This window comes from Corythoichthys intestinalis, chromosome 21 (genome assembly GCF_030265065.1).
Source record: "Corythoichthys intestinalis isolate RoL2023-P3 chromosome 21, ASM3026506v1, whole genome shotgun sequence".
Classification (NCBI taxonomy): domain Eukaryota; kingdom Metazoa; phylum Chordata; class Actinopteri; order Syngnathiformes; family Syngnathidae; genus Corythoichthys; species Corythoichthys intestinalis.
This window is the reverse complement of record NC_080415.1, coordinates 15124302-15142761: the sequence shown is the minus strand read 5'-3', so window position 1 is coordinate 15142761 and position 18460 is coordinate 15124302. Positions and strand designations below refer to the sequence as shown.

Below are 18460 nucleotides of genomic sequence, written 5' to 3'. Positions count from 1 at the left end.
CGTAATGAATCCAGTTGTGGCTAAACAATAGCATATGACGGTTAGCAACCATGTGGCTAACCCCACACCCCACCAAAACTCATCAGCGCTGACAAGTTTGGTTAGGGGGTGGGCATCAAACCCGCGAGTGACAACCGGGCCAATGTTTATTTTGTATATCCTGGTAGCCTCCCTTTTTTCCCTCCTCAGACAAAACTTTTTGTCTCTATTGTTGCCCTGCCATCTTTGCAGAATTTGCGCGATAGCGTTCACATTGACTTCAGTCTTTATAACGAAAGGGCGAAGTGACGTATGCCGTAATGCAGTCAGCATGTTTGTAGTTTTTTTTGTGTGGCAGGGTTCCTGCTACCCTCCTCAAAGTTAATTAGTGCTGGTGAAAGCGATACAGATCCCGCCCCCCAAGATATAAAAGAGGTGCCATTCCACTAGTTGTCAGTCGACATATCATCCCAAATGTTATGAAAATATTTTATAAAAGTTGAATTTACCTAGTGTTGCTTCAATGTGGTTATGTAATAGGTTATAGTACAGTATCATAACATCGGTAACGGTGCTGAGACAAAAACTTGTTTAAAAATGAAATCAAACATCGTAAGCAGTTAGCCCCAATGTTACTCATGACTTGAGTATTCTTTTAACCAAATACTTTACTTGTACTTGACTACGGTACATTTTTTAGATGACTACTTTTACTTGAGTAGTATTATTTTGAAGTAACGCTACCCTTGAGTAAAAATTTTGGCTACTCTACCCACCTCTGCAAATAAGGCCACTAAAAGCTACTCAGTATCACAATGTTTAAACAGTGTGTCATTTCAAACACATGAGGTATCTGCAGGTAGGTATAAGGAAACCAAATACAACACATTAAAGACACTTCCACCATATGTCAGCCCTCCCACTAACTGACAAAGTAACAAATTTCAGATCAATTTTAATGCTACTTTACTGAAATTTAAGCCTCATCCTTCACTAAATGTGGCTACTAGCATTTCCAGAAAATTTGAAAAAGTTCCTTTGCATTTCACATCATGACTGCTGGTTTGAGACCATAACGCAAGCCACTTATGGAACTCTTAATCTGTAAATATAAAGCATTAACTACAAAACCAAGGTGCATCATGAACTGATAGGAAAGATACAAGCCATGTGCAAATAGTTTATTTTGGGAACTACAGCAGAAGGGTTGTGAAAGTGTTTGCTGAAGGAAATGTGACAAGCGGATCTTTTCTACTGTATAACATTCAGCACGACAGAGACAACACGACTACAGAAATCTCAAAACCACTCACGCTGATAAAATAGGAATCTGCTTCAAAACACGCACCGCAAAACAAGCAACTCTATTATCCAAGTATGATGATGGACAAAAAGGCAATAACAATAATAGTCATAAAAGGTTGTTGGTATCACACTGGAGATTGAGGAATGTGTTGTTTGCGGAGACATCTCAAGTTGCTAATACGAGCTTTGCTAGGTTTTGGTGAAAAGAGCGGGAAGAAGGCGTCAAGCGGACCACCGGAACACCACTCGAAACTCCCGCGGTGATATATTTATTTAGATATATATTCTTTGTATACATTCCACACGTCAACGTCTAAAAGAGAAAGAACAGTACTCGGATACAAAAAAGATTGCATTGTTTAGGCAGAGTGAACTAATGCTAACGGAAAAAGGGTCGCGTCGCTATTTGCACTTTTCTACCACATTCAGCTGTTTGTACTCACGTCGCTTTTCCACTGTGCCATACAAGCCCAGCTTGGCAAACTTTGTTATTACAACAATGTAAGAAAGCAGCTTTCTCCTGTATTTACCAATTAGCATCCAAAGTGTTTGATTTTTGCCATTTTCTCCCATTGCACATAGGATTACTCTAACACAATGATGCTTGGAACCCTGTCTGAGCTTGTACTAGAAATAGTACTTTGTGTCAACATGCCATGCAGTGGAAAAGAGACGTTAGTCCCATCAAAAAATGTTCATATAAAAACACTAAAACTTTTCGATTTTCTTTCCACATATAAAGATTACCAGCAATCAAGCATCTAAATGTACTTCTTTACAACCAGGCTTGGTCCAAATGAAGACAACAATACCTTGCTCACCCTTTAAATATGTCTTGACATTGAAGAGGAAACAAAGAAGAACGAAAAAAAAAAAAAGACATCATGGCATGCCTTCCCATCAGTGGGGAGCCTGGACAGCGCGTCCTGGCGGCGCGTCCTCAGCCATCTGCACCAGCTCGTTGACGGTGTGCAGCAGGTTGTAGCTGTGCTTGCGCAGCAAACGCTGGTTGAGATGCCGGTCTCGGAAACCCATCTCCAGCAGCATGGCCATGAGGGACGGATCCTGGCGGGCTGCCGGGTCCACCCCGCGCTACAGAGAAATAGGACATGTCAAGATAGGACTAAATTTAAGACATTTTTAAAGGCCAGGTTAATCAAAGTTAACCTAAAACAGGCACAGGTGTGCTATACAGGCTGAAGGCTATGCTATACAGTGGTACCTCTACTTCAGAACGTCTCTCCTTACAGAATTTTCAGGTTAAGGCATGCCTCAACGAGAAAATATTGCCTCTTGTTAAGAAAGAAATTTCAGGATGAGGCAATAATACATTCTGGCTGGTACTATACTCGCAGCTCTGCTTTGCTCTATGCATAGCTGCTCTGCAATTGGCTATTGCCTAGCATTCCTGGCATTCACCTGGCTGAGAGGGAACTCTACTGTATGTGTATGTGTATATCCAAGCGTCCTCTTCATTCGGCCCTTGTTTTCCGACAGCTTTACATGACTTTGATTCTTTACTCTAATCTTGTTTTTTTATATTATGCACAACTCAGATTTTGTTTATTGTGCAATAATCTAATTGTAACATATATTTGTTACATGTTTTGATGCATTAAAAAAGATTGATGTCTGAATTTTGGGGGGGCTTGGAACAGATTAGGTCATTTATATGGAAAACGCATCTCTACTTACGGAATTTTCAAGTTAAGAAACTACTTCAAGAACCAATGTATTTCGTTAAGTATAAGCATCAATGTACTGGCAAATTCCTAACCTATAGAAGGCTGTCCTCTACTGGCTAACTCCTAACTGTAAGTCCTCAAATAATTAATAAACCCTGATGCAAATTATTATTATTATTATTTTAAACCGGGCTCCAAGGATGGATATACTGGCCCATGCTACATAGATCCCAAGTTTCAAGACAATCAGTTCACGATTGATGGAGGAGTAGGACTTTGAAGTTCGTGTCCACCAGAAGAAAAACAACTACTTTGAGTGGTACCTTGACAGGCCTTCTACCTGTGATAATAGGAGTGATATACAGTGATGAGATCACAATATTTTATTGTTTTTGTAAAAGGATGTTATTAGCTCCTGGGAATTTAATTACCTATATTAAAAGCTTTCCAAATAAAAAATTGCAACATTTTATCAATTGATGAAATTAAGTAATAAAAGGAAAGGCTACACCTTTATCATGTCTATCTTAGATTGAAAAGAACAGAATTATTTTTTTATTTTTGTGTGATAGTGTAAATCGTCAGGTGTGGTGCGAAAAATTATCCAATATCGCTTTTTTAACGTCGTTGAGCGGCGTTGCAGGAAGGAAGGAAGGAGTATATAGAAGGTTGCAGATGAGCAAGGTGTTGCTCGCGTCGCATTCAAGAACTGCTCGGATTTATAGCCATCAGCCACCTTGTTGTCCGTGACAATGTGGACCCTAGCAAGTCTACTGTACATCATTTGATCAGACTCCGAAAGTGTCGATATACACAAAAATGACCTTTCCATTTCATCCATATGTGACGACTGTCAATCCTCCCCCTTTGTTTTACACCAACACATTGTTGAGGACAGCACAGTGGCTGATGGCTAGAAATCCGAGCAGTTCTTGAACACGACATAAGCAGCTCTCCAACAGTGCCATGGTGCCAAGCAAGTTTAAACATCATCTACAAATGAAACACCCGTTGCTTCAAAAAAATTTGAGGGACTATTTTGTTCGCCTTTGTGAAAACACAGAGAAACAGGCAACTTTTTTAAAGAAAAACTACAAAGGTAAATGAGAAAGCCCTCAAAGCCTCAAAGCCCTTGCTGCTGAACTTGTTGCTAAATCCAAAAAGTCCCACACTGTGGCAGACATATTGATACTACCTGCCTGCAAAGCCATTGTTAGCGAGATGCTCGGTCCTGCGGCGTTTAAAGACTTTGCTAAAGTCCCCGTCTGATAATTCTCAGATTTTCAAGCCTAACTGCACTAAAAAATAAAAGAAAGAGACTGAGAGCTGTTGAAGAAGATTCCTGCCAGGATATTGGATTTGTGCTAATCTAAAAAGGCTCAAGTTTCACACTGAGTAAGTATAAATATTGAGAAATTAGTTCATAATTAAATATACTGTACAGAAAGTTTTGGAACATTTTTGGTTTGTGGTGTGCCGCGAGATTTTTTTCAATGTAAAAATGTGAAAAACACTGTTTTGAATTACCTGGCTCTCCTCATTATGTCACTAATACCCATTATCACATGCACCTGTGCTAGAGTCTAAGTGTGAATGTGCATAGGTATAAATGACATCACAAAATGTCTGCATCCATAATAAGATGTCATATGCTACTGCATTTTCCCTGATGTCCTCCAATTTAGCATGAGGTGATTGATGTACCTGTATGGGACAGTTAGGCCCAGTAAACAGAGCCTTGTAAGCAGACGCCGCCACAGAGAGGGCCCCCTTGACCAGGCCCTCGGTGAGGCCCCCTTGAACCCTGCAAGGCAATACTGCAGTTTAGTTTGTGTGATTAAATGTTCCTCCTATGTTAGCGTAAAACTCAAATTTTGTTGACGAAAAGAAACTGGGAAGGTGAAAGGGGAAAATTCACCTGGGTTGCAGTGCATTGCTAGGTCTAGGGTTGTACGTCTCAAAGGCACTGGACGCTGACCCCGCGGATCTGGACAGACCCGAGGAAACTGCAGAAAAAGGATAAGAAAACAAAACAAAATAAATGACACGCTAGCAATTGCAAAAGAGGAAGAATGCCTTGTGCTGATGTGACATATTGTCCTAGTCTTATTTCCTTTTCAAGCCACGAAGGGTTTCCTCTTTCAACCTAAAAAGAGGATGGATACTTTTCTCACAACAACAAGACATTATTATTTGCAGTAATTGTTTCCTGAGGTTTTCCCTTTTTAGCAACAAAACATAGTTAAGGATCTGGGGTTGATGCAAACATCATATTAAAACTAGGGCTGTCAAACGATTAAAATTTTTTAATCGAGTTAATCACAGCTTAAAAATTAATTAATTGTAATCGCAATTCAAAGCATCTATAAAATATGCCATATTTTTCTGTAAATTATTGTTGGAATAGAAAGATAAGACAAGACGGATATATACATTCAACATACATACAATATACATAAGTACTGTACTATTTGTTTATTATAACAATAAATCAACAAGATGGCATTAACATTATTAAAATTCTGTTAAAGCGATCCATGGATAGAAAGACTTGTAGTTTTTAAAAGACAAATGTAAGTACAAGTTATAGAAATTTTATATTAAAACCACTCTTAATGTTTTCGTTTCAATAAAACTTGTAACATTTTCAAACAAAAAATAAACTAGTAGCTCGCCATTGTTGATGTCAATAATTACACACTGCTCATAGTGCTGAAACCCATAAAATCCGTCGCACCCAAGCGCCAGCAGAGGGCGACAAAACACCAAAAAACACAAGTAACAAGTGGATATGACACTGTGCTGTCATTTTAATGTGTTTGAGCAGGGCATGTGCGTTAAATGCGTCAAATATTTTAACGTGATTAATAAAAAAAAATTACTGCCCGTTAACGCGATAATTTTGACAGCCCTAATTAAAACATGAAAATTCTCTAGCATAAACTCACCATTGGCATGGACCCTCGGCGTGTGCGTCTCTTCTGCTGCGTGACACGCGTCCTCAGCCAGGTATAAAGCCTCAGACCTGAGATAGCAAACAGGCATAAAAATTGATGAGTGGAAGGTTACTATCATAAAAAGAAAATGCAATTTCAGCACAAATTAAATAGTGATGCTTTGCCCTCATATGCATCCCTTCCTGTAGATTTTCAGTAACTTGCCAAGGAATTTTTCAGGTCTCTACATTGTTAACCAGTTGACTGCCATTGACTGCGATGACCGTCCAATTAATTTCCTTTTTGACTGGGAGGGGTGACTGAATGCTGTCAATGGCAGCCAATGAGTGCCGTGCCCTATAACGACTCAAATGTGTTTTTTCCAGTTTTGGTGTTCTTTTCCCCGTTGTTTTGGTTTGGCTTTTTTTTCCCCTCTCAGTTTTTCGGGACTTTACAATTTTTTCCCCCAGATGTTTTTTTTAGGGCTGTCAAAATTATCGCGTTAACGGGCGTTAATTAATTTTTTAGATTAATCACGTTAAAATATTTGACGCAATTAACGCAGATGCCCCGCTCAGACATATTTAAATAACAGTACAGTGAAACGCTCATTTGTTGTGTTTTATGGAGTTTTGCCCCCCTCTGCTGGCGCCTGGGTGCGACTGATTTTATAGGCTTCAGCACCCATGAGCATTGTGTAAGTAATTATTGACATCAACAATGGCGGGCTACTAGTTTATTTTTTGATTGAAAATTTTACAAATTTTATTAAAACGAAAACATTAAGAGGGGTTTTAATATAAAATTTCTATAACTTGTACTAACATTAATCTTTTAAGAACTACAAGTCTTTCTATCCATGGATCGCTTTAACAGAATGTTAGTAATGTTAATGCCATCTTGTTGATTTATTGTTATAATAAATAAATACAGTCCTTATGTACCATGTGTTGAATGTATATATCTATCTTGTGTCTTATCTTTCCATTCCAACAATAATTTACAGAAAAATATGGCATATCTTATAGATGGTGTGAATTGCGATTAATTGCGATTAATTACGATTAATTAATTTTTAAGCTGTAATTAACTCGATTAAAAATTTTAATCGTTTGACAGCCCTAATTTTTTTCCCCAGTTTTTACTGGGTTTTTTTAAGGTGCACGATAATTATCGGACCGAATTATGACGTCATCCCAATAAATCCAATAACATTGTACATTATCTGGCCTATTAGTATTAATTTTGGCACGGTGTTGATGGATTGGGATGTGTGTGTTTGTTTCCACTCCTGTTTTGCCAGTATGCAAAGTTTTGTTACTGTTCTAGAGGCCTTATTGTTCCATCACTGAGTGATGAACCTTACTATGGCAATTAGCAAATGTTTGCATTGTACAGTGTTATGTTTACAAGCTATTGAGAGGCCTTTTGGTTATTGATAGGCTTGCTGTCCTATAATTGCCAGGTTAAGAAAATTGTTTTATGGACCAAGACAACAAAAGTCTCCTCTCCTGTTGCACCTAATGTTTTTTCTGCTGACAAAGCGCAATACCTGTTGGGTTTATGTTTCTTTTAGTTCTGTGTTTATTATTCAGGGGAACACATCGGCAATGATATTGACTGACTGTGATTGACTCAAAGCATATTTGAAAAAATGAATACGGGCACTTTATTTGAAGTCAAAACTGTTCTCGTCTTTGTTTTGTTCATTTTAATAATGTTCATGTTATCATGAAAATTCTGGTTAGGTCAAAGGCAAATCTATGATGAATCCACCTATCTATGGTGAATCCAGGTGTTCAAAAACTCAGGTCAATATACATTAAAAAATTATATACTATCAGTTATCGTATCTGTATCGGCCTTAAGGAGCTGGAAGTTATCGATATCGGGTTTCAAAAAATGGATATCGTGCACACCTAGTTTTTTTGCCTTTTAGCGCTGTTTTTTTTTTTGTTTTCATGGTTTGGGGGTTATTTTGCATTGATTTTAGGGCATTTCTGCGGCACCTCCCCCTGGTGAGGTCACTTCCTGTAGAGTTTGAGTTTTTTTTTTAGCTCACTTGCTGTTAATATCGGGTTATGCTTAGTATTGGTAATGAGATTGGAAATAAATGGGGATGTTTGTTGTCAAACTTTGGTAGAACCATACATTTTTATCCCCCCAAAATTTTTTTTTGTGTAGATTATGCTAATCGGATATAAAATGTAGGACGAGATACATTTAGAAATTTTTGCTATTGGAAGTTAATGGGCCTTTTTTTTTATAATATTGAAAATTAGAAAAAATATTCTATGTGGGTAGCTTTGCTTTGCAAAGCATCCCCACAATAAGAATGCTTGAGTGATCATGAAACAGAAAGTGGACAATTGGTGATCGCGAAACAGGAAGTTGGTTAGTGACAAAGTTGCTGGAGCGACCTTCTCACCTGGGCGAGTAGATGGCCGGCGGCGGGGGAACCACTTCCGGTGTGAGGGTGGCGGCGTCCAGTGTTTGCGAGGCACACAGCATCTGGTTCACACTGCTGTGGATGGTGAGGGCGTCTGAGGTCACGACATCACCTGCCGGGTCATCGTCATCCTCTGTCTGCTTCTCATCGTCATGTTCCCTCTCTCCCGGTGGTGGTGGCGACACCCCTCCTGCGTCTGAGGCATAGTCCTCCTCTTGCAGCGGCTCCGGGCTGGCCAGTGTTGCCGTGACGACAGCGTCCGGCTGCGACATCGCCGAGCTGTACATGGACTCTCCGAGCGGGCGACTCATGTCGAAGCAGTCAGGCAGGACGATGATGAAGTCATCGCAAGAGGAGGACGAGGACGTCTGACTGCTCACCTAGGAGAAAGATTAAATGATTTCCAAGTTTAACAAAGACAGTCTTGTGTGTTTTCAGATAAGTTGACGGTTTAATTTGCGGAACATTTTCAAAACATTGTGCTCACCTCATCCCAGTCATCAGCTTTCTCCTCCTTACATTCCTTCATATCTTCATCCTCATCATCCTCGTCATCCTGATGCTGACCAACTGGCAGGACGCCACCAATGATTTCTGACAAATTTCGTGAATAACATAAAATACACATGAATAATGACAAACATATTGTTTCAGGTGGTATATGTTTAAATAGAAGAAATTTATGCCAACCTGGCATTGTCGTTGGTCCGCAAATCTCATTGTCTTCTCGCTCGCCCTTCTCGGACGGCGGCTCTCCCTCTGGACCCATTTTGGGACCTCGTGAAACGACTGTGAGTGAGGAGAGAATCTGTCATACAAAGCCGAAACGGCTAACAAGCAGGAAAAATTTAAATGGTTGGTTTATCTGTGGCTCATAAGTAAGTGACATTTAAGCACTTTTAGAAGGTTGCATTTATTCAAGCTAAGAAAATATGGTAATTTTGTTTTTAGCTATTTTATGAGATTTTGAAGAGCTTTGTTTTTTAAATGTACCCTGACATTTTGGAACAACCGGTTAAATGCATGTCTAGTAGTGCAAAGAACGAAAATATATCATTAAGGAATGATATCAAAGTAAAAATAAAATAGACGTGCGACAAAAAAATATAGTGACATTTCGCAATACTTTGTATACCAAAACATTATAAAAACGCTCCTGGCAAGAATCAATTTTCCACTGGAACGGTGTCTTTGTTAACCCTTTAAAGTTGTGGGACGCGTCGACATATCCTGCACGCATGTACTCTTTGAAGTAGAGCTGTCCTCGATGACGGAAATGTGCCGACGAACACAACATCGACGGTTAATGAAGGGTTAGAAAAATATATATTTTCATGGAAATGTACGCTCGGTATGCAAGCGGAGAAAGCGGTACAAAGCCAACAAAGCGTACCAAAATGGCCAATACATTGACTTATTTCAACGAAACAAAGGAGGCTACACTGGTGGTTCCGTTCTCTTCAATGTCAAGCTTGCATACCAGGCACCCAGTTGTAATTTTGGAAGACGACAGGAGACAACAAGCTGGCAGATCGTAAGTCCATCTAACTAACGATGTTTTATTGAAGTTGCTTAGCCTGTTGCGATAAGCAATGAGTCCATTTCTTGCACGGTAACTAAAAATGGAGGACGGTAATTTTCACGGCTGCGTTTTATCGCCGCGTGCGTCCATGCATGCATTTGTGCTTGCGTGTTGATGGCATATGAGACTCCAGTTCCTTTCACAGATGTTTATTGGTCATCAACACGCTGTAGAATTAAAGTTCAGATGTACAAAACAAGGAAAAAAATCTATATTAAACACCGTAAACATTAGCATTGCTACATTGAGGCTAATGGAGAAAAAAAGACAACCTACTTTAGCCTTGACATAACATTGGTAGTCTTCTCCAAAACGCAAACTTACGGTTAAAAGGTGAGATTTCAAACATGAAAAATTAACAGCATTTAAAAAAAAAAAAACTATTACCGACACCACATGCAATGCCGAAAAGTGGTTTTTTTTGCGGAGTGTACAGCTTACGGTTACCGGTTTAGCGAACGTCCTTCCGGTGAAAATTTCAAAATAAAAGCATGTCATGTTCGTCATATCAAAACGATTTCTGGAGTTAATCCCACATACTACAGAATTGAGATTCTACATTAAGTATAGCTTTAAAACGAGCCCCTTAATGAAAAATCTGACAGTGAATAATTATTACAATATTATAATATATAGTATATTATAATATTAATGCTAGACTTTTTTTTTTTTTTTTTATGAATTGTTGAGAATCAAGTTGGAAAGGCGAAGTCAGTGTTCTGAATCTGTGTTGTTTACATTCCGTTGTTTTGCACTCGTTAAAGCTATCAGCATTTGACCTATTTGTTTGTGATTTATTATTGCTAGTTACGTGTTTATTTGTATTTTAATAAATAATTTAAGTGTTCCAAAATGTTTTTGAGAATTTATAAGCATAAAAAAAAATCATTGCTAAATTTGTGAAAAAAATAAAAATTTGATTCGCCGACTAATCGTAAAAATAGTTCGCTGACTAATCGGGAGAAAATTACTCGACTGGGACGACCTTAAAATTTTGACAAAAATATTTTGGATTTTCCTTTTTATCTTTTTGGGTCCAAAATGTTGATTACAATTGGTCAGTGAAGAAAACAACAGTTTGGACATGAAGTTCATGGTGTCCTGAAAATAAGGACCCAACTAGGCCATTGTGATGATGCTTTTCTTTGAAATATAAAGGCAACATCAAAGGCATGCAAAATCGGGCAAAATAGGCCCACACCTGAAAGGGTTAACTCATTGGCTGCTATTGACTGCGCTAGGAAGCGAAAATGAGTATGACGTCCTTCATTCGCCCCCTCCCAGTCAAAATGAATTAGACGTCTGGCGCCGTAAATGGCACTCAAACATTAGCATTTAAAGTCAGCGCTCCCACTACGATCATGATATGAGCCTTTATACTAGCACTAGCACTTACATGCTCTTCTCTCAAAACTCAAATATTTTTCAGTATGTCGGAAAAAATATTTTCAATGAAGAAATTTGAAATAACTTATCCTAACTAATGACTTGCTTAGAGGACAAAGAAGAGCTGTGTAGCACATACTGTGGGAATGCTTAAGATCACCCAAATTACCATATTAAATTAGCTACAATCATGGAAACCACATTAGGATTAATTCCTGTGACCTAAAAAACTTGGTGTAAACAACAACAAAGTTGAGCTGCATGTTTGAGGTCGGTCCTTACCTTGCGCCTGGCGGGCGCTATGCTCCTGGTTCCTACGCACAGGCCTGTGGTCAGGGGCTTCCTCCAGGGTAAGTGAGCGGATGACCGTCTCGCACAGGAACTGAGCACCGCTGATCTCCTCCTCATGTTCCTCGCCCAGGACAGCCGCCTCCCACGGGTGCTCTCTCGGGTGCTTGGTTTTCCCTCCTGAGGAACGAAAACATTCTTATGAAACATGCATTGTACATTAACCCTTGTTTAAATACTATGAAATCTGCGGAAAAGGAAAAAGCTTTAGGGTGTTATTGAGGCCACTAACAATAGTGTATTTCTGTTTTTATTAATATTATTTTTTTTATGTTATGGTATAAAAGATGAAGGAATGAATAGGGCACACTTATTGTATAGCAAAATAGTACCATTTTTTCCGCAAATAAGGCACATTGGAGTTGAAGGCACACCTTCCATCCAGAGTAAATGCATTCATCAAATCAATGAATGGATGTGCCAGAATTTTCTCCAGTTAAATGTGGAGAAGACAGAGGTGATCATAATTGGGCCAAAAAAGGAAAGGTCAAAGATAAGCAGGCAACTTAGCACAATGTCACTTACAGCTACAAATCAAGTCAGAAACCTTGGCATAGTTATTGACTCAGACCTAAAATTGGATAGCCATCTAAAGTCAGTCACTAAATCCGCTTATTACTACCTAAAAAATACAACCAAAATTAAGGGGCTTCTGACTCAACAAGACATGGAAAAACTCATGCATGCATTCATTTTCAGCAGATTGGACCATTGCAACGGTATATTTACGGGTCTTGATAAAAAAATCAGTCAGGAAGCTGCAGCTAGTACAGAATGCTGCAGCCAGAGTCCTCACAAATACAAGAATGCTGGACCACATTACACCGGTTTTGAAATCGCTACACTGGCTTCCAGTGAGTCAAAGGATAGACGATAAAATACTACTGCTCGTCTACAAAACACTTAATGGCCTTTGACCAAAATACATGCTTGACTTGTTAGATTCCTATGAGACATCTAGACCCCTAAGGTTGTCTGGAATCGGTCTTCTGCATGTTCCAAGAACAAGAACCAAGCAGGGTGAGGCAGTATTTAGTTATTATGCTCCTCACCTCTGGAACAAGTTACCTGAACGTCTGAAGTATGCTCAAACTGTTAGCTCTTTTAAATCAGGGCTAAAAACGCTTTTGTTTAGCACTGCATATCCATAACTGGCTATATATTTAAATCTACCTGCTTTCTATTCCTCTTGTGCTTATCTCCATTGCTGATTTCAATTATTATTATTAGTAGTAGTTTTTGTTTTATTTTTATTTATTTATTTTTATTCTATTTGTGATTAAATGCGATCTTTATAATTTTATTTCCGATTTTGATTGTCTTGGTTTTTACGTTGTATTGATATAAATGTGATTTTTATGATCTTCATGTGATGTAAAACACAATTGCCTTGTGTTGAATTGTGCTATAGAAATAAATTTGCCTCGCCTTGCCTTCAATGACTGGCCTATTTTAAAACTTTTTCTCTACAGAGTAAGGCTGGTCGGTATGGCCTTCAGTACGTATCACGGTAAATTGAGCAGACTTACCTCGATAACGATATATGACGATAAATTCAACCAAACGGACAGTTATATAATTTGAAAATCCAAATCAATGCATGAAATACAAATTAACCGTTCCTCGTGGATTTATTTAACAGCTTTCAATTTAACATAGTTAGCAATTGTACATGCAGTCTAAACATTAAGTATATAAAAAATTCTTGTAAACAATAAGAATTCAAGTATGAACATTTATAATAGCTTGTATAACTTGAACAATGTACAACATTGTAAAAATCAAAACGACGACTGTGTAAACATGTCATTGTAACACAAATGATTTACAGCTTGAACAGTTTACTTCAAACAGACAACTTATAGTTAATGGCTGCTGTGACATAATTACTCAACACAAGTGTTTACTTCAAGGTTTCAGTTTTTTTTTTTCCCCACAGCATTTTTTAATACATGCATGCACACATGCACCCCCCCACACACACACACATTAAAGTTATATTGCTTTTATGCCAATGAAACGTTTGAATTAATGACGGAAGTAATGACACAGAAGAATAAAGCAAGCACATACTGAAAAATAGATGTGAAAAATAGATGTGGCAATTAAACGGTCATATTATAGGTTTCACTATTGGATTGTACTATATGCTGAATGTGTTACCATCATAAGGCTATCAAAGAAATAACACATACTCAAAATAACGCGACATACTAATTGCTAGATGCAGTCCGTGCCCAATTTCAGCCGTTTTGACAAGGTTAGAGCCGCTATCCGACTCCATCACGTTAATTTGTAGCGTTAGCCGCTAGCATTAGCCTGTGGCCTGGCTACCAGTAGAAAGCACTGAAAGCACCCTCTCGTGAAATCGTGAGAATCAGGAAGGACAGCGGGTGGATGCCGCCAAGAGTCTACTAAATGTCGGGTGAAAGTTTGGCGAAGCTCCCTTAAGCCAAACTCCATCAGGTTTGCTTGTAGCGTTCTCCGCTAGCGTTAGCATACCAGGCTTCGTTTCTTTGACTTCCTGATAACCACGTGACTTCATACGTAAGCACACTGACTGCATTCTTAAAGGGGAATGAACATAGCCAAACAACACGGAGTAAAGGCGGGATGAAAACACTATTTTATATACTATATTAAAAAAGGTATTCTAATTATTTTCTTGTTTTATCAAATTACCAAATTTCCCGACATGGTCAAAATTACGTTGGTCATCGTGAAGAATTTCGGTAACGGTAAATTTTTGGTATACCGCCCGGCTCTAATATAGAGCGCACCGTATTATAAGGCGCAGTTGTAGTAGTAATGTTTGGGGTTGTGTTATACAGCCACTAGATGGGGCACATCAGATTATAAAGTGACTGTCTGCTTTTGAGAAAATTGAAGGCTTTTAGTTGCACCTCATCGTGGGGAAAATACTGTAATATTACGGCCCACATGGCCCCAAAATATGATGTCCACATTTGTGGACGCCATGGCTTTATGGGGCTATTACAGTTTTAAAATGACCAAAAATAGTTTTAAAATAACCAAAAATAGTCATTTTCACTATAAAGAGTTGATAGGGCTATAGTTACCCTATTACCACCTTACCAAAAAGTTTGCGGACGCCTGTGACCTGCGAGTCGTCTTTGATCTGCGCAGTGAGCGCCTTCTCTGGCACTGCTGCATCATGGGGCAAAGGAGAGATGCAAGGTGTCAAATCTAGGGGGAGGGAAAATGCGGAAAATATGTTTTTAAACACTGCATCAAATATCAAACACATCTCAAGTGAAGTTTAGAGTAGTGATTTCTAACCACTGTATTATGACAGGTTAGTGTCATTTTCATAAAAAATGAATTAATAATAAATTTCACATTTTAAATATTTAAGCAGCATACCTGAAGAATGGCTTCAGTTCTTTCCTTATAACACTAAGCATCCAACCTAACAAGAGCTCATAACTCCTAAACCTGGAGTCTCTCAATTAATAGTAAAAGTAATACAACTCTGTATATTCCTTGTGACCTTTCTATTCACTACCGTGCCGTGAGATTTTTCCCATATGAAGGCTCAATGAGTCAGGAAACACTGGTTTAAGTGTACATTTTCCAACAACAAGCAATCACTTACCCACGGGAGTGTTGTTCGGAACCTTCTCCAACTCCTGCACAATGTTGATATCCATCAACTCAAAGGACAGAAGATCCTTAAGGAAAACAAAATCCCAACAAATCTGTCACTATGGTTACCCGGAATTAACTATGTGTTTGCGTTTGTGCGCGTGGCTGAGGTGGGCACCTGTGCTGTCAGCAGGTCTACGTAAGGCAGGAAAAAGCCATTGTGCCTGATGTCCACCTCCAAGCACTCTTTGGACAGGATCTCATCCTTTGACCCCGGCTTCAGCTGCTCCCTCTGACAAATAACAAAACAAGCCATATCAGTAGTCTCAGTTGAAAAATTTCCTCATATAAATGTTAGACATGTGCCGATTACCAGTTTCAAGGTATACCGTGGTATGAAAACATTAGACCTGTCCCGACTAGTCGACGTCATCAATGACGTAAATTCGTCGACGGTTAATGAAGAGTTAAAAAAAATATATGCGTGGAAAGTTCAGAATGTCGGACGCTCGGGAAAGCGGCACAAAGCCAAAAAAGCGCACCAGAGTGTCCAACACATTGACTTATTTCAAAGAAACAAAGGAGGGTACACTGCTGTGTCCTGTCTCTTCAATGCCAAGCTTGGTTGCACGTCGGCCGTGAATGAACACCTACGCTGTCACCCAGTTGTAATTTTCCAAGACGACAGGAGTAAGTCCATCTAACGAACTAACGACATGTTTTATTCAAGGTGCTAAGTCTGTCGCGATATGCAATGAGTCCATTTATCGCACGTTAAATAAAAATGAAGGCGGTAATTTTAACGGCTGTGTATTATCGCTGCACGCATGCGTACCTGTATGCATTTGTGCGTGCGTGCTGATGACATATGAGACTCTAGTTCCTTTCTCTCATCAACACGCTGTAGAATTAAAGTTCAGACATACGAAATAAGAAAACACATCTATATTAAACACTGTAAACGTTAGCATTGCTCCATTGAGGTGAATGGAGAAAAAAGTCAACCTACTTTAGCCTGCTATAAAACGTTGGCAGTCTTCTCCAAAACAAAAACTTGCGGTTAAAAGGTGACACTTCAAGCATGAAAAATCGCTGGCTAACAGCATTGGCAAATGAAAAAATGAAAGAAAAAAAATTATTACTCACACCACATGCAATGATAAAAAGAGCTTTTTTTTTGCGGGGTGTAAAGCTTAAGTTAGCTGTTTAGCAAACATACTTCCGGTGAACATTTCAGAATAAAAGCATGTCATGTTCGTCATATAAATAACGATTTCTGGAGTTAATCCCACATACTTCAGAATTCAGATTCTACACTAAGAACACCTTTAAAATGACACCCTTTATGAAAAATCTGATTGGCAGTTAATAATTATTATAATTATCATAATACTATTATATTTAGTACTATAATATTAATGCTAGGTATTTTTTTAAAGAATTGTTTTGACTAATGTTGGAAAGGCGAAGTCTGTGTTCTGAATCGGTTTACATTCCATTCTTTTGCACTGGTAAATGTTATCAGCATTTGAACTCATTGTTTATTTGTGATATATTATCGTTATTTACGTGTTTATTTGACTTAACAAAGAATTTAAATGTTCCAAAATGTTTTTGTGAATTGATAAGCGTCAACAAAAATGTCATTGCTACATTAGTAAAAAATAAATAAATAAATAGAGTTATTAGATTAGTCGACTGATTGCAAAAATAGTCAGCTGACTAATCGGGAGGGAGAAAATTAGTCGTTTAGGACAGCCCTAGAAAACATCGAGGTTTCAAAACAGCAAAAATTTTCTGTCATACCATCCAAAAGTATAAGCTATTTTTTATGTCCCTAAAATGCATGGAGAAATCCCTCGCTGGCTCCCCTACCGGTTGTTGCTCAGTATCCGTGAGTCAGCTGTGCTACACGATGGCTGGAGGATGTGAAACTCCTGAACTTTTCATCGAAGAAAACAAAATAGTATGGGAATACTTCGGCTACAGAAAAGTTACAGACGGCCGCGGCTTAGAAGAGGAGGGCCAACCGACATGTAAAACATGTATGCGGAGGCTGGCTGCCGAGGAGGCAACACCTCCAATATGATTTCGCATTTGTACAAAATTGAAGGTTAGTCATGAACATTTCCCACTATCTACGAGGTTACTCCAGCGTGTTTTGTGTATCTAGCGGTGGTAAAACACGTGTTTTTTTTTTTTCTCTGCCAACCGTCTGTGTTGAGAAAGAGTGTGTGTTTAATGTTAGCATGATACGAGTCATACATACACATGTGCTTTTTATGGAAAAAATAAAATAAAATCCAATTATTTTTGTTCTGACTGTAATAATGTTGAGCTGTGGCTGTGGATTTAGACTAACCTAAAGGAGTGCATTTATTTTTATTTTATTTAGAATAGTTTTGTTTTTTTAACATTATTGTTATGTTCCAATTTGCTAATGTTTTGAAAAATCAAAATCCTGTTTCAATGGAATTTTTTTTAACCCAGATATCTCAAAGTAACACATTTCAGAGCTGTAATTACAATACTGTGATACCGTGAAACTGTGATATTTTGGCTTAAGGTTATCATACCATCAGAATATCATACCGGCACATGCCTAATAAACGTTTGAAAAGTCAGAAACATTGAACAACTTTTGCACTCAAAATTTGACACAAAGATCGATCTGAAAATTAGGCAGGCATTCAAACGTTGAGTCTATAATTGTGCCCAAAAGAAGTATTTATCAAAAGTGGAAAGGTATCAAGCAGTGAATGCTTCATCCATTCCAGAAAATAGATGAATGACTCACCAAGCGTTTCCTGTGGTGCTTAAGTGCATTGATGCCATTGCCCGGCTCCACCACAATGCTGCACCACACGCGTGGTCCGAACTGATGGCCGCGGTGCGCCAGCCGCCAATGTGAGGTGTATGTGCCCTCCATCACGGGCGCCACAAAGGTTACGCTGACTACGCCAACTTGGCCCGGCAGCAGCAGGGGCACAGGGACTGACCTCCTTTCTTCTGACGCCAGGCCGAGGTTGCCCCACATGAACACCAGCTGGGCACGTGCCGTGGATAAACACAAAACAGTAATACACACGACAGGCAGCGTGCAATCGCGGTCAAACAACAGAAAAATTAGAGGAGTAAATGACAAAATATACACTACTCATAAAAAGTTAGGGATATTTGTAAG

At 38.8% G+C, this 18460-nt stretch overlaps 1 protein-coding gene across 6 annotated transcripts in view; it reads right to left on the bottom strand.

The window, feature by feature from the left end:
* Positions 1 to 1145: 1145 nt before the first annotated feature.
* nbr1a (NBR1 autophagy cargo receptor a) overlaps positions 1146 to 18460 on the bottom strand; it is a 64794-nt gene continuing 47479 nt past the window's right edge. For all 6 annotated transcript variants that reach the window (XM_057825621.1, XM_057825618.1, XM_057825622.1 and 3 more), the window contains 12 exons: positions 18074 to 18322; positions 15455 to 15568; positions 15287 to 15362; positions 14767 to 14877; positions 11605 to 11790; positions 9045 to 9143; positions 8842 to 8948; positions 8334 to 8734; positions 5918 to 5994; positions 4888 to 4975; positions 4674 to 4773; positions 1146 to 2376 (listed from right to left, as the gene is read on the bottom strand). In XM_057825621.1, the coding sequence (XP_057681604.1) occupies positions 2185 to 2376; positions 4674 to 4773; positions 4888 to 4975; positions 5918 to 5994; positions 8334 to 8734; positions 8842 to 8948; positions 9045 to 9143; positions 11605 to 11790; positions 14767 to 14877; positions 15287 to 15362; positions 15455 to 15568; positions 18074 to 18322 (1800 nt within the window). In that variant the 3' untranslated portion in view covers positions 1146 to 2184. The remainder of the gene's footprint in view (positions 2377 to 4673; positions 4774 to 4887; positions 4976 to 5917; positions 5995 to 8333; positions 8735 to 8841; positions 8949 to 9044; positions 9144 to 11604; positions 11791 to 14766; positions 14878 to 15286; positions 15363 to 15454; positions 15569 to 18073; positions 18323 to 18460) is intronic.